The 20,691-nt window shown below is 43.1% G+C and overlaps 2 protein-coding genes across 2 annotated transcripts in view; both read left to right on the forward strand.

Moving 5' to 3' along the window:
• Positions 1-5,161, forward strand: part of COL22A1 (collagen type XXII alpha 1 chain) — a 205,888-nt gene extending 200,727 nt beyond the window's left edge. Inside the window, exons 61-64 of the mRNA XM_071553031.1 lie at positions 1,595-1,661; positions 3,401-3,583; positions 3,952-4,029; positions 4,974-5,161. Coding sequence (XP_071409132.1) covers positions 1,595-1,661; positions 3,401-3,583; positions 3,952-4,029; positions 4,974-5,161 — 516 coding nt within the window. The remainder of the gene's footprint in view (positions 1-1,594; positions 1,662-3,400; positions 3,584-3,951; positions 4,030-4,973) is intronic.
• Positions 5,162-10,401: 5,240 nt separating this feature from the next.
• On the forward strand, positions 10,402-14,234 carry LOC139671417 (leucine-rich repeat-containing protein 30-like). Its single transcript, XM_071554240.1, has 2 exons — positions 10,402-10,521; positions 13,416-14,234. The coding sequence occupies exons 1-2, from the start codon at positions 10,402-10,404 to the stop codon at positions 14,232-14,234; spliced, it is 939 nt and encodes a 312-aa protein (XP_071410341.1).
• The last annotated feature ends 6,457 nt before the right edge of the window (positions 14,235-20,691 follow it).

Raw genomic sequence — 20,691 nt, forward strand, 5'->3', positions numbered from 1 at the left:
CGGGCTCCCTGCTTACACTGTTGAACCCAAGGTTTGCTAGCAGGTTGGAAATTGTGAGTGCCTTTGACACCATCTGCCACAGCATACTCCTGGAAGAGCCGGGAGCTCACAGCTTGGACAGGTGAACTCTTCTAGGTTAAGAACTGGCTCAATAGCTGAGCCTGGAGAATGATGCTGCATTCAGTTGGTGTTTAGTGGTGTACCCCAGGGATTAGTGTTTGGCCAAGTCCTGTTTGATATCTTTATTGATGATCTGGATGAGGGGATTGAGTCCACTATCAAATTCTCAGATGAGACTGAGTTGGATGGAGGTGTCGATCTGCTGGAGAGTAGGAAGGCTCTGCAGAGGGATCTGCACAGGCTGAAAAGATGGGCTAACTCCAGTGGTAGGAGATTCAACAAGACCAAGTGCTGAGTCCTGCACTTTGGCCACAACAACCCTCTGCAGCTATACTGCAGGCGGAGAGCAGAGTGGTTGGAAAGTGGTCTCTGCCTGAGGGTGCTGGTGGACAGTGACTGGACATGAGCCAGTGTGTGGCCAGGTGGGCCAGAAGGTCAGTGGCACCCCAGGTTGCATCAGAAATAGTGTCGCCAGCAGGACCAGGGCAGTGATTCTTCCACTGTTCTCAGCAGTGGTGGGGCCAAACCTCAAGTACAATGTCTAGTTATGGGTCACTTGATTCAAAAAGGACACTGAGGTGCTGGAGCATGTCCAGAGGAAGACAGTGAAACTGGGGAAGGGCCTGGAGCACAAGTCCTGTGAAGAGGTGCTCAGGGAGCTGGAGTTGTTTAGCCTGAAGAGGAGCCTCATGGGTGACCTTCTCACTCTGCAACTCACTGAAAGGAGATTACAGCCAGATGGAGATTGGGCTCTTCTGCCAGGTAACGAGCAGTAGAACAAGAGGGCATAATCTTGAGCTGTGCCAGGGGAGGTTTAGGTTGGACACTAGGAAGAATTTCTTCACAGAAGAGTGATTTGATATTGGAATGGGCTGCCCAGAGAAGTGGTGGAGTCACCATCCCCGGAGGTATTTAAAGGAAAGGCTAGACATGGCACTTAGTGCCATGGTCTAGTTGATATGGGGATGTTCAGTTAAAGGTTGGACTTGATGATCTCAGAGGTCTTTTCCAGCCTAACTGATTCTGTGATTCTGTTTTTAATTCCTTTATATTCTTCTTTCAGGTGGACTTTGCAGCCCTGTTTATGCTGTGCGTGATGAAACGCCAGCTGTTAAACCATTTGTGGAGGGTTTCGTTTGCATATCATAGAAACATAGAATGTTTTGGGTTGGAAGGGACCTTAAAGATCATCTAGTTTCAATCACCCCCACCATGGGTGGGGATGCCACCCAATAGATCAGGTTGCTCCAAACCCCACACAATGTGCCCTTGAATACTTCCAGGTATAAGGCATCCACAGCTTCTCTAAGCAACCTGTTCCAGGGCCTCACCACTCTCCCATCAAAGAATTTCTTACTAACACCTAATCTAAATATTTTCTCTTTTACTTTAAAACCTTTCCCCTTTGTCCTATCACTATCTGATCCCCTGGCTGTGATTACTGTGTCTCAGAGCTGTGATTCTGACTCTTTAGGGAGAACCCCCATCTCTAGAGACTTTGAGAAGGCTCATCCAAGAGGAGTTAGCCAAGCAGCTAGATGGTAAGTATTCAGTTTCAGGAAGCCAGGGGATGTATCTGACAGTACAAAAGGTGCTTTTGATAGCTGTGCTGGCACCTGAATGTCTCCTGTTTATGGAAGGTAATATTTCAACAAGCTAGCCTGGAAGGAGGAATGGGTAAAATGAAATATGCTTTACTGGTCCCCAAGCTTTGATGCTCCCAGCAATAGCACAAAGTAATTGGAGTAGGATGTAAACTTGCTTTTGAGGTCCCATCTGGAGAAGAAATGTTCCTGATGTCTGCCTGATATTTGATACTCATCATTATGAGAAGAGAGGCTGGAGTGGATGTGGGCTGCTGTTTCTCTCGAATACGTGAATTGCAGATGCTACTGACCCCATCAACAGTGAGATGCAGAGCTGTAATGCTTCTCACACAGCTCTTGAAGCAGCTGACACATAGCTGCAGGCATTTTCCTCCGTGCTAAAGATCATGGTTCAATGTAGTGATTTATTTCACAGATTTTATTTACACACTCTCAGTCCTCAATATCCATGCCAACCTAAAAGCATTCGAGATTTAGGATCAATGATGGAAAGACAGAAAACTCTTCTCCCTCTATTCTGCAGGATGTTTATGTGATGCTGAGTATGTTTTAATCCCAGACAGCAACCAAACCCCAAGCAGCTGGAAAACTCCTGGGTTAAGATGAAGACAGTTTGATAGGGAAATCAAAAGTTGCATACACAAGTAAAACAAACCAAGGAATTAATTCACCACTTCCCATGGTCAGGCAGGTGTTCAGCCATCTCCAGGAGAGCAGGGCTCCATCACGCATAGCAGTCACTTGGGAAGACAAATGCTATCACTTCAAACATCCCTCCTCTTCCACTTTCTTCCTCCCACTTTATATACTGAGCATGATATCATATAGTATGGAACATCCCTTTGGTCACTTTGGGTCACCTGTCCTAGCTGTATATCCTTCTAGTCTACCGTGCACCCCCAACATCCTCACCAGCACAGCAATACAGAAACCAGAAAAGGCCTGGGTTCTGTGTAAACCCTGCTCAGCAACAACAAAAAACATCTCTATATTATCAACCCTGTGTTCAGCACAAATCTAAAACAAAGCCCCATACCAGCCATTGTTAAGAAAGTTAACTCTACTCTAGCTAAAACCAGGACAGTTGTTAAGGTCTTAGCACTGAAGGGGAAAGAAATATGCCTGATGGAAATTGCAGAATATGCTGTTGCAAGGAGCTTAGTTACAACTTCTGACTTCACAGTCACAGATGGGTAAATGTACCCCTGGGTATAACTCCACATGTGTAACAGCCCAGAACAAGAAAAGTAAGCTTTCTCCCTACAGACCAGCCATGTAGCATCTCACCCTGTGTAACAGAAGCAGTGGAAAAAGGCTCTTCTTTTCAGAGCAACAATGATCCCTGTTTCACATCAATCTACCAGCTGCAGAGCTAAAGGAAGGGATGTTTCAGATCCTTGGAGGTCAAGCAGTAGAGGATGGCAGAAAAATTTAAGATAAAGTATGAAATCTAGGAGAAAGTTAAAGCTACTGAGAAATGAGATTCAAATAATTTATGGGGGATTAAGGAGTCACAATCATGGATTGTGAAAAAGGACCATGGGGGGACAACAAATGAGTGGTACTGGAAAATTGTGGCAATACTTTGACTGTTTTGGGTCCCTGGTTGTGGTGCTCCATCCCTTGGAGCACAGTTCTTCTAGTCTAACAAACCCATTTCCCTCTCTTCACAGCAAAGTTAACCTATATCCTGGCTCAGATACAGCCTGCACAGGTAAAAGCATCCCATGGCAGACCAGGACCTCCTGGTCCCCCTGGGAAGGAAGGACTCCCAGGAAGACCTGGCCCTCCAGGAGAGCCTGGCCGACCAGGACAGATTGGGTCTGAAGGGCCACCTGGACCGATTGGTCCCAAAGGTGAGTGAACCTTGATGGGTTGGGGTAGTCCAATAAAAGGAAATGTCCACTCTGCTTTGGCATCTTCCTTTCTTTTTATTAGCATATAAGTAAGTCCTCAAAATGTAGGTGTTAGAAGCAACATCAGTCTGTTGAACCAGAGGTGTTGAATATGACCAGCAGTCATTGGTATGTTCCACCTCTGGCCAGAACTAGAGTGGGGCGTGTCTTCATTCCCATTTAATATCCCATCTCAGAGGACTGACCACAACTGGGGACTATTTTTACCAAATATATTGGTGTCAGTGTGGATAAAAGTCCTATAGTAGTATTCTTTAGTTCTGTAGACCATGCTCATCAGTTTATTATTTTTCTTTCCCTCTCTACAGGTGAAAGAGGAGCAAAGGGGGAGAAGGGAGACACTGGCCTTGGCCAACGAGGGGAAATAGGTCCTCCAGGAATTCCAGGTATGTTCTTCAGAATACCCCTCAAAACACATCACTCAACACCAAGGACACAGGTCTCTGCCATATTAGGTAGACAATAACACAAATAGAGAACACAAATATAGCACATGTGATTTCTGTAGAAAGTGGCTTAAAGGGAAGAAGTGTGTCACTAGCATCATATCTGGCCACCTTTATTTGCTCAGACTGATGGACAGGTGTAATAATCCATCTCTGTTACAGCTAAGTTAACTGACCTTTGAGTCAAATCCAAAGTGAAGCTTTAATTATTAGATACACTGTGAAGTGTCTTCTCTGTCCTTGGCAGAGTCTTGTTGTGACCAGGCTGAACCCAGAGATTCAGGCAGCTTCAGATGTTATAAAAGTTCATATTGAATACCTGTGCCTTGGACATACACCTTCTGCTGTACTGTTACTTATGAAGCAGCAGCAAATATAGTTTGTTTGCAGTCTGAAATTAGGAGTCATTGATCAGTTTTGCTTTCACTCTGCTTACTTGGGGAAGAAATTATGGGAAACCTTGGTAACCCCATGGTCTGCATTTCGGATACTGGCTCAGCATTGCCTTCAAATAACAGTGGATCTACTATGCTTCAAACAAATTAATTACCTCCCCCACCTGACTCTTACTTCCAGCTTTTCCATCCTCACCTCCTCTTTGTGAGGACTATATGTCATTAGTTGTTTCCTGCAGCTTCACAACTTCATCATAGTGCTAGAGGAAGAGCAACCATAGCAGACCTGTGCATCCCAAGGATGCCACAGGAGTGGAAATGTTTCTTTCGGAGGAGACACACTAGTCATATCTTTGAGATGCATCCTAGTCAACCCCAAATCTGTGGAAACTGATGTTTGCATCCCAGTTTGGCAACAAAGCTGCTTCCTGGGACATTACACTGCTGAGTACCACGTCACTCACCAAGGGCATTTTGTTTCTGTTATAGGTCTCCCAGGGGACCCTGGTTATGCCAAAGATGGGATGCCAGGACCACCTGGCCCTCAAGGTGAAGCTGGTGTTCCTGGTCCCGCAGGTGCACAGGGACCTCGAGGAGCTAATGGACAGTGTGACCCTTCTCAGTGTGCCTACTATGCAAGCCTGGCTGCCCGACCTAGCAATGTCAAAGGGCCCTAGCATGCAGGGAGCACTCCCAGACTTGTTTTTAAAACTTGAATTCATCACACCTGCCAAGAGCTCTCAGATGTCTTCAACTGTGTTTCTTTCATGGGAGGCCTTCTAAAGCCAGCAAATGCTGCAAGTCGGTCAGATTATTTTTATGAATTATAATAATTATTGTTATTATTATCTTTGATGTGATATGTGAACTTATTTTTGTGTTCTCCAACATCAGGGCATATTAAAACATTACAAATAAGTGGGGGTTTTTTTCCTTGTTTGAAGAGCTAAAATATCAGTGCAATTTGTGTAGCTGTTTATGCAAAACCACTCCAATGCCAAATTTTTTGTCTGTTATCTGATTAATTCTTTCCAAAGCTTTATCCCTCATGCTTTAAACTGAAATCAAATCCTGCAGCCTGGGGCATTAACTGTGAGACACAGGCTGATCACAGGACTGTTGGTGATGTCTGCCTTCCACGTGGAGGGGAGGAAGATAAATCTATGCTGAAGCTGGAAAAGAGGTTTGTAGTACATGCAAATCACAAAGGACAGGCAGTTTTGAACAGCAAGTGTGTGCTTTCCAGAAGATCCCTGGTAAATTTAACATTCTTCTGTTGATAAGTGAATCTATATCCTGTAGCAGCTGCTTTCTATGGAATCATGTCAGATCTCGTAGTAAAGGCCTGAAGAGACCACATTGGTGATCTAGACCTCCTTGCTACTCTCTGTGCAAGAACTTCTGTAGTCAGAGGGTTTGGTTCTAACAGATGCAGATTACTTCCCTCTTTCTGAGAGATGCCTCTACAAAAATCTCATGTCAACTCAGGGATGCATTGTCAGTGCATGCACAGCTCCCTGCCGCTTCTTCACCCCAAAATCAGACAGAGCAGCATAGAAAGTCCTCTCATATTACAAACCTCAGGAAGCCAACTGTGACCCAACTGTTTTTGATAATCCACTATGACAATAGCTAGGCAAGTAGTGTTATTTAGAGGGTAGGTGAGTAGTTTCAGGTTGGTCTAGGAGGATGTTGACCTCTGACAAAGAGATCAGAGCAAAGAGGTGTTCAGAAACATGGAGGAAAGCATGTTTGAGGGCAAAAGGAACAAATCAGACACTGGCCCTTTTTCCCTATCAGCTGGTTGCCAAAATCAACCTGAGAATGCCAAGACAGAGTAAAGAGGGGGTGGAGTCTGAAAAGACCTTCACAACAGATCATTTGTGAGATAAATCCTCTGACCAAGACATGCCTACCCACAAAGTGAAGATCTGAGAAGTGATCAGGCCTTGGATATATATGCTAGCCAGCAAAGCAGCTGCATTCTCAAACCCATTCTGTCCAAAGCAGTTTGCAGTGAGAGATTGGAGTAATGGACCTGACACAGGCGCTAAGTGCTGAATATGTTTGGGAATCTCATCTGCTCTTTTGGAGACAGAAAAGAGGCACCCTTCCCTGCTGACACATTCACCATATGACATGATGCTTTCAAACTGGCTAACCCAAGCAGAAGCCACAGCTGTCAATAACCAGTCCAGAATCAGACCCTGAGACTAAAGCCCAGAGATAAGCATTTGCCAGCAATGGAGCCTTTTTTCTCACTAGTAGCAGGTAAAATTTGCCTCTGCATTACTGAAAAATTAAATTAAATATCATGTTCAAATGCCAGGGTTAAAAAAAGTCTTTACTGTGTAGTTCTCAATGGTGCTATTTTTGCTATTTCCTATGCAAATAAACTCTTTGATTTGATTTTACTGTGTTTCTTGCTATGGAAAGACCAATCAAAGTGAAAATAACATGAAGTGAAAAGCTTATCACTTTTAAATAACTCTCAGTGGTATATATTTGTTACTGTACTACATCTTGGGTCAGCTTGCTGTATTTTAGTACTAAGCAAACATGCTGATCACATATTTAAATGAAACATTTTTCCTTGTCCAGGCTGAGATTTCATCCCTCCAGTAGTGAGGCAGAACAGGGTCCCTACTCAAGAGACACCTCCCAACATGGGATGAGACATCATTTTGGATAAATGTGGTGGTAATGAGCAGGTGTTATGGAGGTCAGACATGTTAACTGGGCTGTGCTAATTTAATTCCTGCCGTGATGGTGACTCCTTAGTTACTCTAGATTGTCTCTCATCATATGTGTCTGCATTGGTCGTGTGTGGCAAAGATTTCAATACATTCCAGTGCATCATAAGAAGGGAAGATACATAAAGATGTTCTGTTAAAAAATTCAGGGTCTTTAACTCTTGTGAGATCATAGAATCATAGAATAATTTGTGTTGGAAGGGACCTTTAGGGGCCAGCTAGTGCAACCCCCATAGGTGAGATGGTGCAGTTCATCCAGTTGAAGGAGATCTAAGGGGTTTTTTTTCATAGCCCTTTTCATTTCAATGTCTCCTGAAGCCATTTCCAAGAGCCTGTATTAGGAGCAGAAGGGACACACATCTACATGGGTTAGGCACAGACAGTGTCTCTGCAAATTTTCCACCCTTAAAAGGGAACACAACCTAATCACCTTTGCTCCAGCATATTCCCTGGCATATGGCTATTTGTTCAGTTTGTTCCTGGAGACACCCCAGATTGTCTCTGTGCCCTGAATTCAGTGGTTGCCATTTCCCTGCTCTTTCTTGGCTCTTTTTATTTTTTTTGTTTTCCTTGTTTTCTCTCTAGCCAGTTAAATAACATTTACTAAGCAGAATCTGTCGCTAGTGAGCAGAGGACTGCAGAGCTGCAGAGCCAGATCAAGACTGATGTTTATTGCCACCCAGTTTTCAGGGTATAGTCATGAAAGGGGGGTTTCTAGAGCTGCCCCCTCTTAGAGAAGCAAGCCCTATGTGAATGTACCTAAAAAGTCACCTGCAATAACAGGTAAGAAAGGAGGGTGTATTTGTAGGATTTTGAAAACTGCCAGTCTTTGCCTTGGTCATTTTGTGTGTGTTTCCAGTCTTTGGAAAGGTGGCCTGAAATTACTTTCCAAATTAGGTCTGCCATCTGGGGAGTCTATAAACCTTCAAGTACAGCCCTGGATATAGTTGGAAGCTGCCCTATAGAAAAAGCAGATGTCTCTGTGCCTGGGCAGGTGATGGTGTGTGTATTGTCTGTCCAGAACCATGCACGGTGTCCACACAGAAAGGAGGTGGCAGATAGGACAGAGATAGAGTTGATGGCTCTCTCCTAACTGCTCTTGAATAAGGGAGAGCTGTGGCTTTGGCATCGCAGTGTTCCTGTCTCTGCAACCAAGTGATTGCTAAATCACCATAAAGTCTGTTCATTGAGTCTCAGGTACAAACTCAGGAACAGACAGATTTTTAGTTCGATTTTGTTTTGGTCCTGTGGTGAGAGAGGCTATGCTGTTAAAATTGCATTAGAGAGCCTGACAATATATTATTCATATTTTTAAAAGGTACACATGGGATTTATGGCACCACTGTCAGTTGTTTTGTTTTAATATATAATGCGTAAATTATTGCAATTATAGCAAACAGACCATTTCATTCAATTTTTTGCCTGTAAAATAAATAAATTACTCAGAAATACAGAACAAAGCAACAGGATCATTTGGGGAAGAATTTTTTTGGTGTTAAATTATTTAAAAATTTCTACTCATTTTCTAAACAGTTTTGAATTAGCTGCTTTTTGGAAGATGTATCAAAAGCCTGTGGGTTTGGTTTTTTTCTTCCAGAGAGACAATAAAAAATCTGTAGCAACTAGCGGAAAGTCTGTGCTCTGGCCACAAAACTGGCTGGCAGATGAGCATAGATTTTACATTCTAAGCAATCAAAAATATATTAAAAAATTATATTTTAAAAAAAAACTAAAACGGAGTTTACTGATGGCTCAAACTTTTAATGTAGAAACTGGTCAAACTTTGCCCTGCTAAAGATTGCATTTTGGCAGCTTCTGGAGCAGGACTTGATGCCTATGCATGGCTGGGTATCACCATCCACCATGTCTTGGGGCCAGAGACACTGTCAGTGACTGGCAGGTGTGATGTATGACCAAGGGAAGCCTTTCCAGAGCTTCACTGTGTGACCCTAGAAGAGATCATGTTTCATGTCAAACAATCTAAGATGTTTATGTGGGTAACTGAATCCCATACTTGGTCTCTCACTGTGAGACTCGGAGCCATAGGACATGGAATCATAGAATATCTTGAGTTGGAAGGCACCCACAAGGATCATCAAAGTTCATCTCCTGGACATCAAGGAGTCAAGCCATGGCACCTGCTCTTTGGTGGTTCTAGTGGGAGCTATTGAGTCTAGAGATTGATTCAGTTCATCCTAAAGTATTCAGCTGCAACACTCTGAGCTGTGTTGCTTACATTAACTAAGTGTCCATGCAAAAAAGATCTTCTGGTAGCTGTTTTGCTCTTCCATCATCACTGACTCACATTTCCATGGAGTTGGTGTGAGGATATACACATTACAAATGCTGATATGTGAGTAGCAGCCAGGCAGCTCGGGGGGAGAGGGACAAGGAGGTTATGGCATGAACTTGTAGTGTCTTTGTGCCATGAACATTTTCTTAAAATGACTGGACTAACTGTAACAACATAGACTGAAAATATCTACTACCACCTCCTTCACCCTCTGTGAGCTGGAGTGCAGTGCTGATCAGGGTTAAGGTGACCACTCCATGGCATGTGAGGAAGAGCAGCACAGGGACAGAGCTAGGCTGGCATTGAAGGCAGGCTCCCTGCCCCAGTCTGTAGCCATTTACAGATGTGAGCATCCACCAGAGACCATGAGGAGTCCTTACTGTTACTTCTGCAGAGCCATAGCTTCTGGGGGAAGAGTCTCTTTTTCAGCCACCCAACTGCCTCCTACATACTAATCTTGGTACCCAAGGTCCTGAGGGTAATAAAGGTCCATCAAGGTCTATTAAACACCTTTGTAAATGGTGAAATTGAATTTAGAGAAAGCCTGCTCACCTACATTGATTTGGTTTAAACCTGGAACTGATAAATACAGATTTTGTCTTCTGAGTTGTAAAATGATGTGTTGGTTTAAAGGTAAACTGATGGGAGAAATTATCCTGATTCAAGAGAGATTACAACTCAGAGTTACAATTTACAAAAATGATTACAATGAATACAACGATCCAGAGAAAAATAATTGGGTTTGTCCCACAAAAAACAATCTGCCCCCCTCGGGCACAAGCAGAATGGTGTTCATTAGGCCCTGTGCTGAGTGCCATGTGGTCTCCCCGAGTCCAAAATAAAAGGAAAGAAAAATCTCTTGATGAGGATGATGGTTGCAGTCTGGTCAAGAGCGGTTGTTTCACTCCTGTTGAGGTTCTGCTCCTCCTCTGGATCCAATGAGAGGTACCAGAAATCTCCAGACCTCAAGATTATGTACTCTGTGGTTCAGGTGGGAATGCCCAGTACCTCCGCCATGGAGAGGAGTTTCACACTGGGTGACTTAACTCTGTGAGTTATGGGATACTTTTGGAATCCTTGATGGCCCATTAGCAGACATGATCGTTCAGGCTGGGTGTGAAGGTGCTAATGCTTCCCCGGAGAGGAGTTATCATGGCTGAGTCATTGGTGTGATGACAGGTACACTCCCCTATCTCACAGGCTTCTTTAACACTCAGCTTGTAGCCTGAGGGCTTAGGTGTACCCTGGCCAACTGCTGCAAAAAATCTGTTATTAATAGTTCATCAGAAATTACATAAAGGATGTAGAATACACAGTTTTGGTTACACCCACATCGTGATAAGCTGGTCCCAGCCGCTGTAACTAGGACAAACAGGAACAACCAATTAGAAAAGCATGAAGACATGATAAAGAGGAGACATTTTTGTAGTTGCCTTACAAAGGAGATTTTTGTTGTAAAGTCTAACATCTGAATATCTTGCAAGGCTTGACTCAACAATATTGATCCTGGCAAAATTGTTATTTAAGTTCATCTGAAGTGAGAATGAGAATATCTTGCTGGGTCTGTAGGTGATTATATATTGAAAATATGGACTCTTTCTTGCTACATTACATTATGTAGAAAGCGCAAGAGAACAACTTGACAGAGGGACATTAATCATACTCTGACATTCCTGATGAGCCAGCTATCAGCATCAGGAAGAAGGATGTCCTGCAAGATGGAGAAGAGAAGAACCTGTTGCCTTGGTAAAAGAAAACCAGGGTCAGACTCCAGGTCTGAAAAAGTGTAACAAGAGAACAGTGCCAAACATCACAAAAACTTCTTTTTGACCACAGCTTTATCTCTATATGACATGCTGCCTGAAAGACTCAGGTTTGGATTTAAAGAGAAAAGCATGTTTAAGCAGAAGGCAGCACACACATCAATTTGCTTTATTTCACAGGACAGACAGATGTGTTTGACAATGTGTTCTTAGAAACACATTTTTCCCCTTAGCAATGTGGGAATGGTTTTTATCCAAGTCTGAAATTACTGTCACTGCAATAACTTCTTCAGCACTTTCTTAATGGAAGTTGAATTTAACACTGAGTCTTATTTTTATGGTTATTTTGTGAGGTCTGTTAGTAAGCAAACTTTCTCTGCAAGTGAAAATTTCACTTGTTCTTGGCTGCTGTATTCATCTCTCATGTACAGATATTTCCAAGTTATTGTACCCATTCTTGCTTATGAAAAATTATTAGACTTGAGTTCTCCTGAATCTTTTCATGTAAAATCTACCCCTGGAAGTGTTTGAGGCCAGGCTGAATAAAGCTCTGAGCAACCTAATCCAGTGGGTGGCATCCCTGCCCATGGCAAAGGGGTTGCAAGTAGATGATATTTAATGTCCCTTCAACCCAAACCATTCTGTGATTCTATGATTCTGTCCCAGGAGCCTGTAGTACCCAAGCAGCCTCATATGTTGCTGGATATAGGCAAGTGATACAGTTTCTCTTACAAATGCTGAAAATTTATCTGGAGGAAATTCCAATCTTGATTTCAATATAGTTTTGGTATGTTCACTCTAAATCCAAGTCAAGGTTTACAGCTGGTGTGTACCGGGCCTGAATATCTGTGTTTCATGGTGAAATGAATTAAAACCAAGCATTACCTCCGAGAATGTATGTTCAGATGGTTGAACAATAATCCCCAAATCCTCTTGCCAGCGTTGTCTTAATAGAGAGCTACCTATCTGTGCAGCCACACACTCCCCTGGTGTTGAGACACAAGTTCCAGCAAATTCAGGACTACCCTGGGCTGAGGAGATCAGAACTGAGAAGGTTGAAAAGGAAAAGCTCATGTGCTCACCCCTCCACAAAGCCTGACCTGCTTAGACCACACCTCTAACACATTGTCTTCTACCTGTAATAGCCTGTGGTGTGCTATGGAGACATCTCTCCTTGAGTAGCATTTGAAATGGCTGTCCTAAGCATTTTTTAGCTGAAAGTCTTAAAGATTAGAGGATGAAGTAAAAGAGGTTAACTTTCTCAGCCTGAGGCTTCAAACCCACAATTTTCTCCTTCCAGAAAAATGCCCTGCTCTCTATATCACATGCTATGCTGAGTGGCTTGGGATAAACCTGACATTTTACACATCTCCTATAAAAGCTATGACAGCAAGGGGTAAAAATTTGGTTTTAAATATTCCAGAGCAAGTGTAGCATAAGAAAGCTGATATATCCATGGTACAAGAGTTCACTCACTTAACAGGAGGAAGCAGGACTTCATGATTTCAAAACTGATCCTTTAATGTGTTTGCTGAATGTTAAAGGCACAAACTGACCTGAGGACAGGATATTTTCGTGGTTCTCAGCTCGCAGCTACCAGCTATGCCTCTGCCTTCCTCTTGATCTGTGTACCATATGCTTGTCTGCTTTATGATATGCCTTATCCACCCTGCCTTGTTACTTCCATTGCAAACCCTTGGGACCAACCAATGTGAAACCTTCAGACAGTGGCACCCTTCATGCTCCCAGAAGGAGAGAGCTATGTACAAGCAGAGATTTAGACCCATCTGCTGAAAAGCAGAGGCAGCTCACTGCTGTTCCACTTTCTAAACACTGACAGACCTGTGCCACCAGCTCACTGGCTGCAGCTGGGCGAGGCCACCTCACAGCCCAGGAGCTGTTTTGTGTACACTGCAGAGCTAGGAGGGAAATACCTGATCACGTGAGAACACCAAGTGTTTACTCAGTGGAATGTAGCTGAGCAACCCAAACACTTTGCATATGTGTTGGTAACGTGCCCAGCAGAGTGGAAAGCTGACAGAAGATCCTGATCCACCAAAAACCTCAGAGGTTTCCTGTGGAATGTGCAAGTGATTGTCACTGACTGCCTCAATTCAAACAGCCACTGTTCTGGTGGGACATAGATGTAGTCACCTCTCCCAGGTGTGCCTGTCCAGGTCCTGATGCACCATGGAGGTACCTCACAGAGCAGGATCCAAAGTACAAAGGGAAGAAAAAACTCAAGATCTCGGACAGAGAGCTGGTATCAGTTCCCACACAGGTCTTTGCCTTGGACCAACTGCAGATCCTGGAGATGAGCCCGGAACGAGAGAGCTGCCTGAGGTACCAGATGGAGCTGCTCCCCAAGGACATCAGCCGCCTGAGGAACCTCACCTGCCTCTATGTGGACTCCAACAACTTGAAGAAAATCCCTGCTGAAATTGGCACTTTGAGTTGCTTGGAGAGGCTCACTTTGAGCAACAACAGCCTGAGCTCCCTGCCTGCAGAAATAGGGGCACTCCAAAGGCTGCAGAGCCTCCACCTGGCCAACAACAGCCTCACTGAGCTGCCTGCAGCCCTCTGTCAGCTGAGGAGCCTTACCTTTCTGGATATGAGTGACAACAAAATAGGTAGAATATCACCCTGCATTCGGCATCTGAAGAAATTGGAAACATTGTTGTTGCTCTTCAACTCGCTAGAGAGCCTTCCCGAGGATGTCTGCCTTTTAAGGAGTCTGCACACACTGTGGTTGGGAAACAACCATTTACAGTCCCTTCCAGCAGCCTTTGGGGAGCTGGTGAACCTGGACTGGGGATACAATTACTGCTCATGCAATTTTGAGGGGAATCCACTGGAAAGTCCTCCCTCTGAAGTCTGCAGCAGAGGCCCTGAAGGGATCAGAGATTATTTCTTGTCACTGCATAGAATTCAGAGAGACTAAACCATTGGTGTCAGTTCTCTCAAAGTGACTGAGATAGATTTATTCTGCACAAGCAACATGTGTTTCAGACAGAAAGGTCTGGTGAAATCACTCTGTGGAGCTCAAAATTATCCTCTCTGCTAAAAGGTGATTGGCAGTCTTTTTTTTCTTTTTTCTTTTTTTTCTTTTTTTTTCTTTTTGACACTAGTATTGAATGGTGGTCTACACCTTTCAAAAACTCATCCAGGGACAACAGTAATCTTTTTTATTATTTATAGTTGCATAGAGTTATCTCAGGAAATGTTTCAGCCAAACATCCAGGCAGAAAATGAGCAAGTCTGAGAGGATAGAGTCAGGTAAACAACTGGTGGTATGCAAATGGAATTAATCTGTACCGTATTTGCACACTAGATTGGTGCTTGAGTCTGGTGCTTGAAGTAAGTGAAAGCTGAGATTTCGGGAAGTGTTTAGGGTCATACTGACTTGTAGATTTGGCTTTGCTTCAGGTAGCCCAGAACCTCATAATTTTCCCTGGCATTTTACATCAAACACACAGGTTTAATCATCTCAGAATTCTTCTGACTCTGGATAAAAAATAACCTGTGTCCAGGTCCCACAAGGTATCATGCAAGTGATGTCTCCATTCCTTTGGCAGGACACAGTGTATTTCTTAGCCTGTTTCTCCTGAAGAGCAGTTTCAGCAGAGGTCTGCCACACTCCCTGGGGACAGCATGGAAGGAGCTGATATGCCAGTCCACCCACAGCAGACCTCAGTGACACAGCTCCTTGGTGCAGAGGGGTAGTCCACTTAGAGAATGCAGCACTAACAGGAAAAGTTTCCACTTTTACTGAGTCTGGGAAAGTGTTCAGGGTTATTAAAATGTTTTGAGTATGCAAACTTCCTGCAAGAGAACATTCTGAGAATCCCTGTCTATAATCATAAAAGGCTTCATCAGTGTTACATTATGGAAATTTGCTGAGACTCGTTTTTGTTTCACTTCGCTCTCTCTTCCCCTTATCATCAACATTTTCCTCCCACCTCTCCTTAACTCCTTTCCTCTTTGTAGATAATTTCTCTGTGTCTACTCCCTTTGGCATTTGTTTTTCAGTATTTTCCCATTAAAAGCTTCTCATTCCCTTATAACTGCTTTTCTTTGCCCTCTGCCTTCTTTGTTTCCTAGTTCTCCTTTGGCCAACATACAGAAAGCTGCAGTTTTGTGTCTTTCTTGGAAAGAAGAAGGACTGAGTCAGGCCTGGTGGGAGCTGAAAGTGTTCTTACAGGGTTCACAGAAAAAGTGAGAGAGAAAGGGCTTGAGACATTGATACATGGACCATTAGTTCTCCTGTTCGGTCATTTTCTTCTCCTTATAGCAAAGATCAGCAAAAGGTCTGAATCAATGCTGAAATTTTTTCTGGGTGACAGAAGCACAACTCCAGATATGCTTAACACAAACTGATTTCCACATTTTTCTGCCCCTGTGTCTGCTCCTGACCGCTGTGAATTTGTCAAACAAGCTGTTACTTTTTGGTGTCACAGTAACCAGATTCAGTAGATCATTAGGTTATCACACAGAGATAAAGCGTGTAATGAATAATGGGCACACAATTACATCACACTAGCTTGTTCAGTTTTCCTGCAGCTGATTATTCCTAGCATAAAAGACATAAGAAGGAAAGAAATAAAGAAACCATACTGCCTCAGTTGGGTCTTTCTATGACAGCATGGAGAACTGGAGATAAAGGAGCAGGACAATGAACTGCACTTCATTTTTTTTCAGAGGAGATTTGGAACTGTGTGTGAAGTAGCTCCTGAAGCTGGTGCCACATCAGGCAGAAGCTGTATCAAGGTGACAACATTAAAGACATTGAATGACCATGGCCTTGTTCCTGTTCTTGACATTGATCCATTCTCTGGACTGAAACAAGTCTTAATTCCCCATTATTTCTGCTGTTTCCTCATTTCTCTCACCCCATTCAGTATGTGCAGTCATTTTGCCTTTCTAAAACTTGCCCAATAAAAGACATGAGGTTAAAGGCAGTACTTGCAGCAGTGCACAAGTAAAGACAAGGTAATCACCCTGGTTTTGGACATGTGTGAGGATTAAATTCTAGTAACTGTGGTCTTTTTTAGAGGCTTGTGTCTAACACACTGCATCCTTCCAAGACATCATCTTAGATGAGTGATAGGAAGGACAATATCTTATGTCCCATGTCAGACTCTTCAGATCCTGTCTTGCTGTTTTTCATCTACACTGCACAGTGTTTGGGCTTGAGATTCCATTTCCAGTTTTCGCTACCTTTCTCTTCCGCTTCTCGGCCAGTGATTCCTGAAAGGCAAGCTGACTTTAACTTGTTTGGGGAGTTAATATCACCTCAAAGCTTTTACTTTGGTTTTGGTCGATCAGGTTTCACATGCTTTGGTTAACTAATCCTCTCTCCAAAAATGAGAAACATAATTTCTGATGCCTGACTGTATCTTTTAATAATATACCTGTCATTCCTGGGAGTGAATGGAGCTAAAAGGGGGGTTAAAGACTGCAAGAACATGTAATCTTTAATAAACAGTGCCAATACTTCTGCTATAATTTTCCACTCTGATGGGAAATGGAGAAATTCTGTGAAATTAATGCAAGTGAGGGCACTTTGACCATATGATCGAGCTGCTTGATCAGACTGAATGTGTTACTCACATAGAAGAAATTCTGTCCTGACACCATGTCACATCTTCCTTTTCCTTTGTCCCAATTGCTCCCAAAATCCCACTTTCCGAGGTGGAAGCCCCATAGTGTGTATACACAGCAGTATTCTGGTATCTGTGTTAATGGCATAGTTACACAGAGCAATAAGTAGATCCTAGTGTTGTCATTAAGATGGCATTAAAATCTAATCTCAAACTGCTTATCCTGTATTTGTTACACTTGTCTGTATTGTTGCTAAGCATCTTCCTTTGCCTGCGCACATTAAAACTTCAAGTGTTAATATCAGAGACTGGCAGACTGGTTGGATATGGGCCCCTGGTGAAAAGACATGGATATAATCCATACTTGGGGGTGGAGGGCAGCAATGAGATGAGGGAATTGTTAAAACTGCCATTTAGCATTGATGAGAGTTTTTCTTGATTTCCCTTTACCCTGTGCTGTACTGCAAACAGCCTGGCATAGGAGAGTATTATACCCTGGAATCATACAGGACTTTCATTTGAAAACTTTGAACTCTCGCAGCAGAGCAATGATGAAATGTAAAAGCAGGGAGTGAAAAAAGCTCCACATTCTGGGAAATAAAATATATAAGGCCAGAGGGCTCCTTAATTTAACATACAAATGCATAACACTTCACAGGCTGGTAGCTCAAGCTGGACAAGTTCTGACTGCAGATAAGCTGCATATTTTTAAAGCTGGAGAGTTCACCTGAGAATATGGCAGATTCCCTACCACCCAAAGTCTGTACAACCCACAGTCTCACTCTACTGAAGACATGACTGTAACAATTCACCTTGTTCTATGCAAAGTCAAACTTGCAAAGGCTTCTCCTGTCTTTAAAGTATATGTCTACAATCTATGACTACCCCAAATCTAAAAGATTAGATTCCACCTTTTACACACCTCTGCCTTTTTTTGCCTTTACATGAAATTCAGCTTTTTAGTTTTCAGTGGCTATGAGCAATGCTTAAAAAGTTGAAGGTTCCCAAATTCCACTGAACAGAGGTTTCTTGTGGCCAGTGATGGAGTCTCTGAGTTGGCAAAACAAAAATGAAGGGGCGGTTCTCCTCATGCTGGCTGGAGTCAGCAGCAGATTTCCAGGCTCACAAATGAAAGACTGGTTGTGAATTTACCTTGAGTGGTCTTTGGCACCAACCAGTTTTCCAAGTCTTTGAAAAGTTGTGTGGTTGATCAGTCAAATATACTGCATATTAGAAGACATCAAAGGAAACATGACTTTGCAGACTAGAAAACAAAAGGCACTTCAGGTATTGTCCTATATAAATTACAAACACATTTGATATATGAAAGGAGAGTGGTAGCTTGTGAATGTGCTACTGGGGAAAAGACTGTCACTATTGAGAGAGGCCACTGTTCCTGCCAACTGGATGGACCCCAATGCCACCTGCCTTTCTGTCTTCCTCTGGGCTCTGCAGCATCATCTCAGAACTGGACCATCCAACTTCAGCAATGACAATTTTCAGGTGATGCAACACTGAGCTTGTGTATGAAGCTCAAGTCATGAGTATTGAATATGGTGGCAGTTTTGGGCACCACAATGTAAGAAAGATACTAAACCATTAGAGAGTGTCCAACAGAGGGCAGCAAGGATGGGGAAGGGCCTTGAGGTGAAGGCATATGAGGAGCAGCTGAGGGCACTTGGTCTGTTCAGCCTGGAGGAGAGGAGACTGAAGAGAGACCTCACTGCAGTTACAACTTCCTCTTGGAGGGACTGATCTCTTCTCTGTGGTGACCAGGGACAGGACCTGAGGGAATGGCCTGAATTTCGGTCAGGGGAGGATAATGGCTGGGCACTGGAACAGACTCCTCAGGGTAGTGGTCACAGCACCAAGCCTGACAGAGTTCAGGGAGTGTTTGGATGATACTCTGGGCACATGGTGTGACTCTTGGGGATGGTCCGTGCAGGGCCAGGAGTTAGACTTGATGATCCTTGTGGGTCCCTTCCAACTCAGCATATTCTGTACCTCTATGAATCCATGGGATATATAGGCTTAATAATTATTGATTGCACGTGTTCAGTCACTATCAGAGGCACCCAATTCAATGGGAAGTGTTTTCCTACACTTGGGCAATGGTATCTCAGGAGGAACAAAGCAATCTATCATGGGCAAATTCCTCATCATTCAGCACATGAAATTGCAATGAAAGCCTAAGTAGCATATCTAATGAACATCACTTTAAGCCATACAAAAAAAGGTTTTTAACTCCCCAGAGTGTTCTGCCCATGAATCAAGAGCCAGGTAGTGAATGGTGCTTAAATAAATGCTGCATCCAAGCCATGGATTTCTTATGTTTGTTAAAGATATCAGCAGTCATCAAGGAGCTTTTTATTTTTGTGCCACCCTAGGGAAACTACAAAATGTGTTGCCGTTTTCACTGCCTTGGAAATAACTTTCTTTGAACAGTTCAGACAGCAAGAGAATAGCAGGAGGATGAAAGACTGATGGCACAAGAAAAGCTGAGATAGAATAACCCACACTGAGACTTTCTACTGGAACTCACTGAGTTTTTCCGGACTTCAGGCAGAGCCAATCTGGAGCTCACTGCTGCTGAGATTCCCAATATGATCCCACATCCAGTCATTTGGTACATGAATTTTATGAGGACTTGCATTTAGCAGGATGCAGTGACTTTCATATCAGAGGTATTGATCCAGCTGAGGTCAGGCCATTAGCACAAAATTATGTCTAAAAAGGAATCTTCCAAGTGCTTTCCAAGTCTTACTGTTGAAAAGCTCAATTTGAAGCCTCTTGCAATGAAAGCTTTTTGGTTTTGGTTTTCCTTTCCCAGAGATTAGGAAAACAGATTATGGTATTCCTGTTTGCAACAAGTCTACATACATGAAGCTTGTTGAAGAGTTTCTTAGGAGACTTGATAATGTTAAATAAACACTGAACCTGCTTGTCTTTCTGCTCTGGCCATGTTTTCCATGTCTCAGGTAGTCCAATTCTCTGCACACATTTACTGAGCAGTCGCATTCAAAACAATACAGCATGGCATCTGAAGTCTTTTTAGTGACAAAGGACTGTTACACATTTGGAAGTTATGCTTGCTCACTCTTATATGGTTGTGCTTTCTCTTTTTTCACAAGGAATTCATCTCATCATCTACTTTGATACCACACTTTGCTAAAGAGCTGGTATTGGCAAATTTTGGTGTGTTGTATAAGACAGTTTTTGGTCTTGCACTTGTCCCTGGTGAATTTCATCTTCCCCTTTCCCACCCCAAGCAGGTTATACAATTCTTCCAAATCATTCTGAATTCAAACCCTGTCCTGTGCTTACAGTGAGCTTTATGCCATCTGAAAATTTAATAACCATAATCTCTTTTCTATTGTCTAATTCATTAATGAAAACATATGCCGGTATCGAATTCAGAAGAGGCCTGACTGAACTCCATTTCTACTTCCTTCCACTCTGCCAAAGCACCACCAATAACCTTTCTGATACATTATCAAACCAGCTTTGCACCCAATCGATCACAGTCTCATCCAGACCAGTCTGCCGGGGCTCACTTATGAGACTGTCACATGCAACCCTTTTGAAAATCTTAGTGAGAGTAAGATTTGTGACAGCTACTTCTCCTTTATTCTTAAAGCTCGTTACATTGCTAAAAGTGGAGATTAGATCAGTTCAACACAATTTATTCTTGACAAATCCACATGGGCTACTTGTCCTTGCTGCTACATGAAGCAGCTGCTTCACATTTCAAGCTGAGACTTGTTATCTTTCAAGTGCTTATGAAATGTGCATTTGTTC

The sequence above is a fragment of the Pithys albifrons genome, chromosome 4, assembly GCF_047495875.1.
Source record: "Pithys albifrons albifrons isolate INPA30051 chromosome 4, PitAlb_v1, whole genome shotgun sequence".
Lineage (NCBI taxonomy): Eukaryota > Metazoa > Chordata > Aves > Passeriformes > Thamnophilidae > Pithys > Pithys albifrons.

Bases quoted from the DNA above. Each gene is read 5' to 3' on its own strand.
- LOC139671417 (XM_071554240.1), top strand. From the start codon at position 10,402: ATGGTTGCAGTCTGGTCAAGAGCGGTTGTTTCACTCCTGTTGAGGTTC. The intron at 10,522-13,415 runs GTGGGAATGCCC...CAATTCAAACAG, and splicing joins TTATGTACTCTGTGGTTCAG to CCACTGTTCTGGTGGGACAT.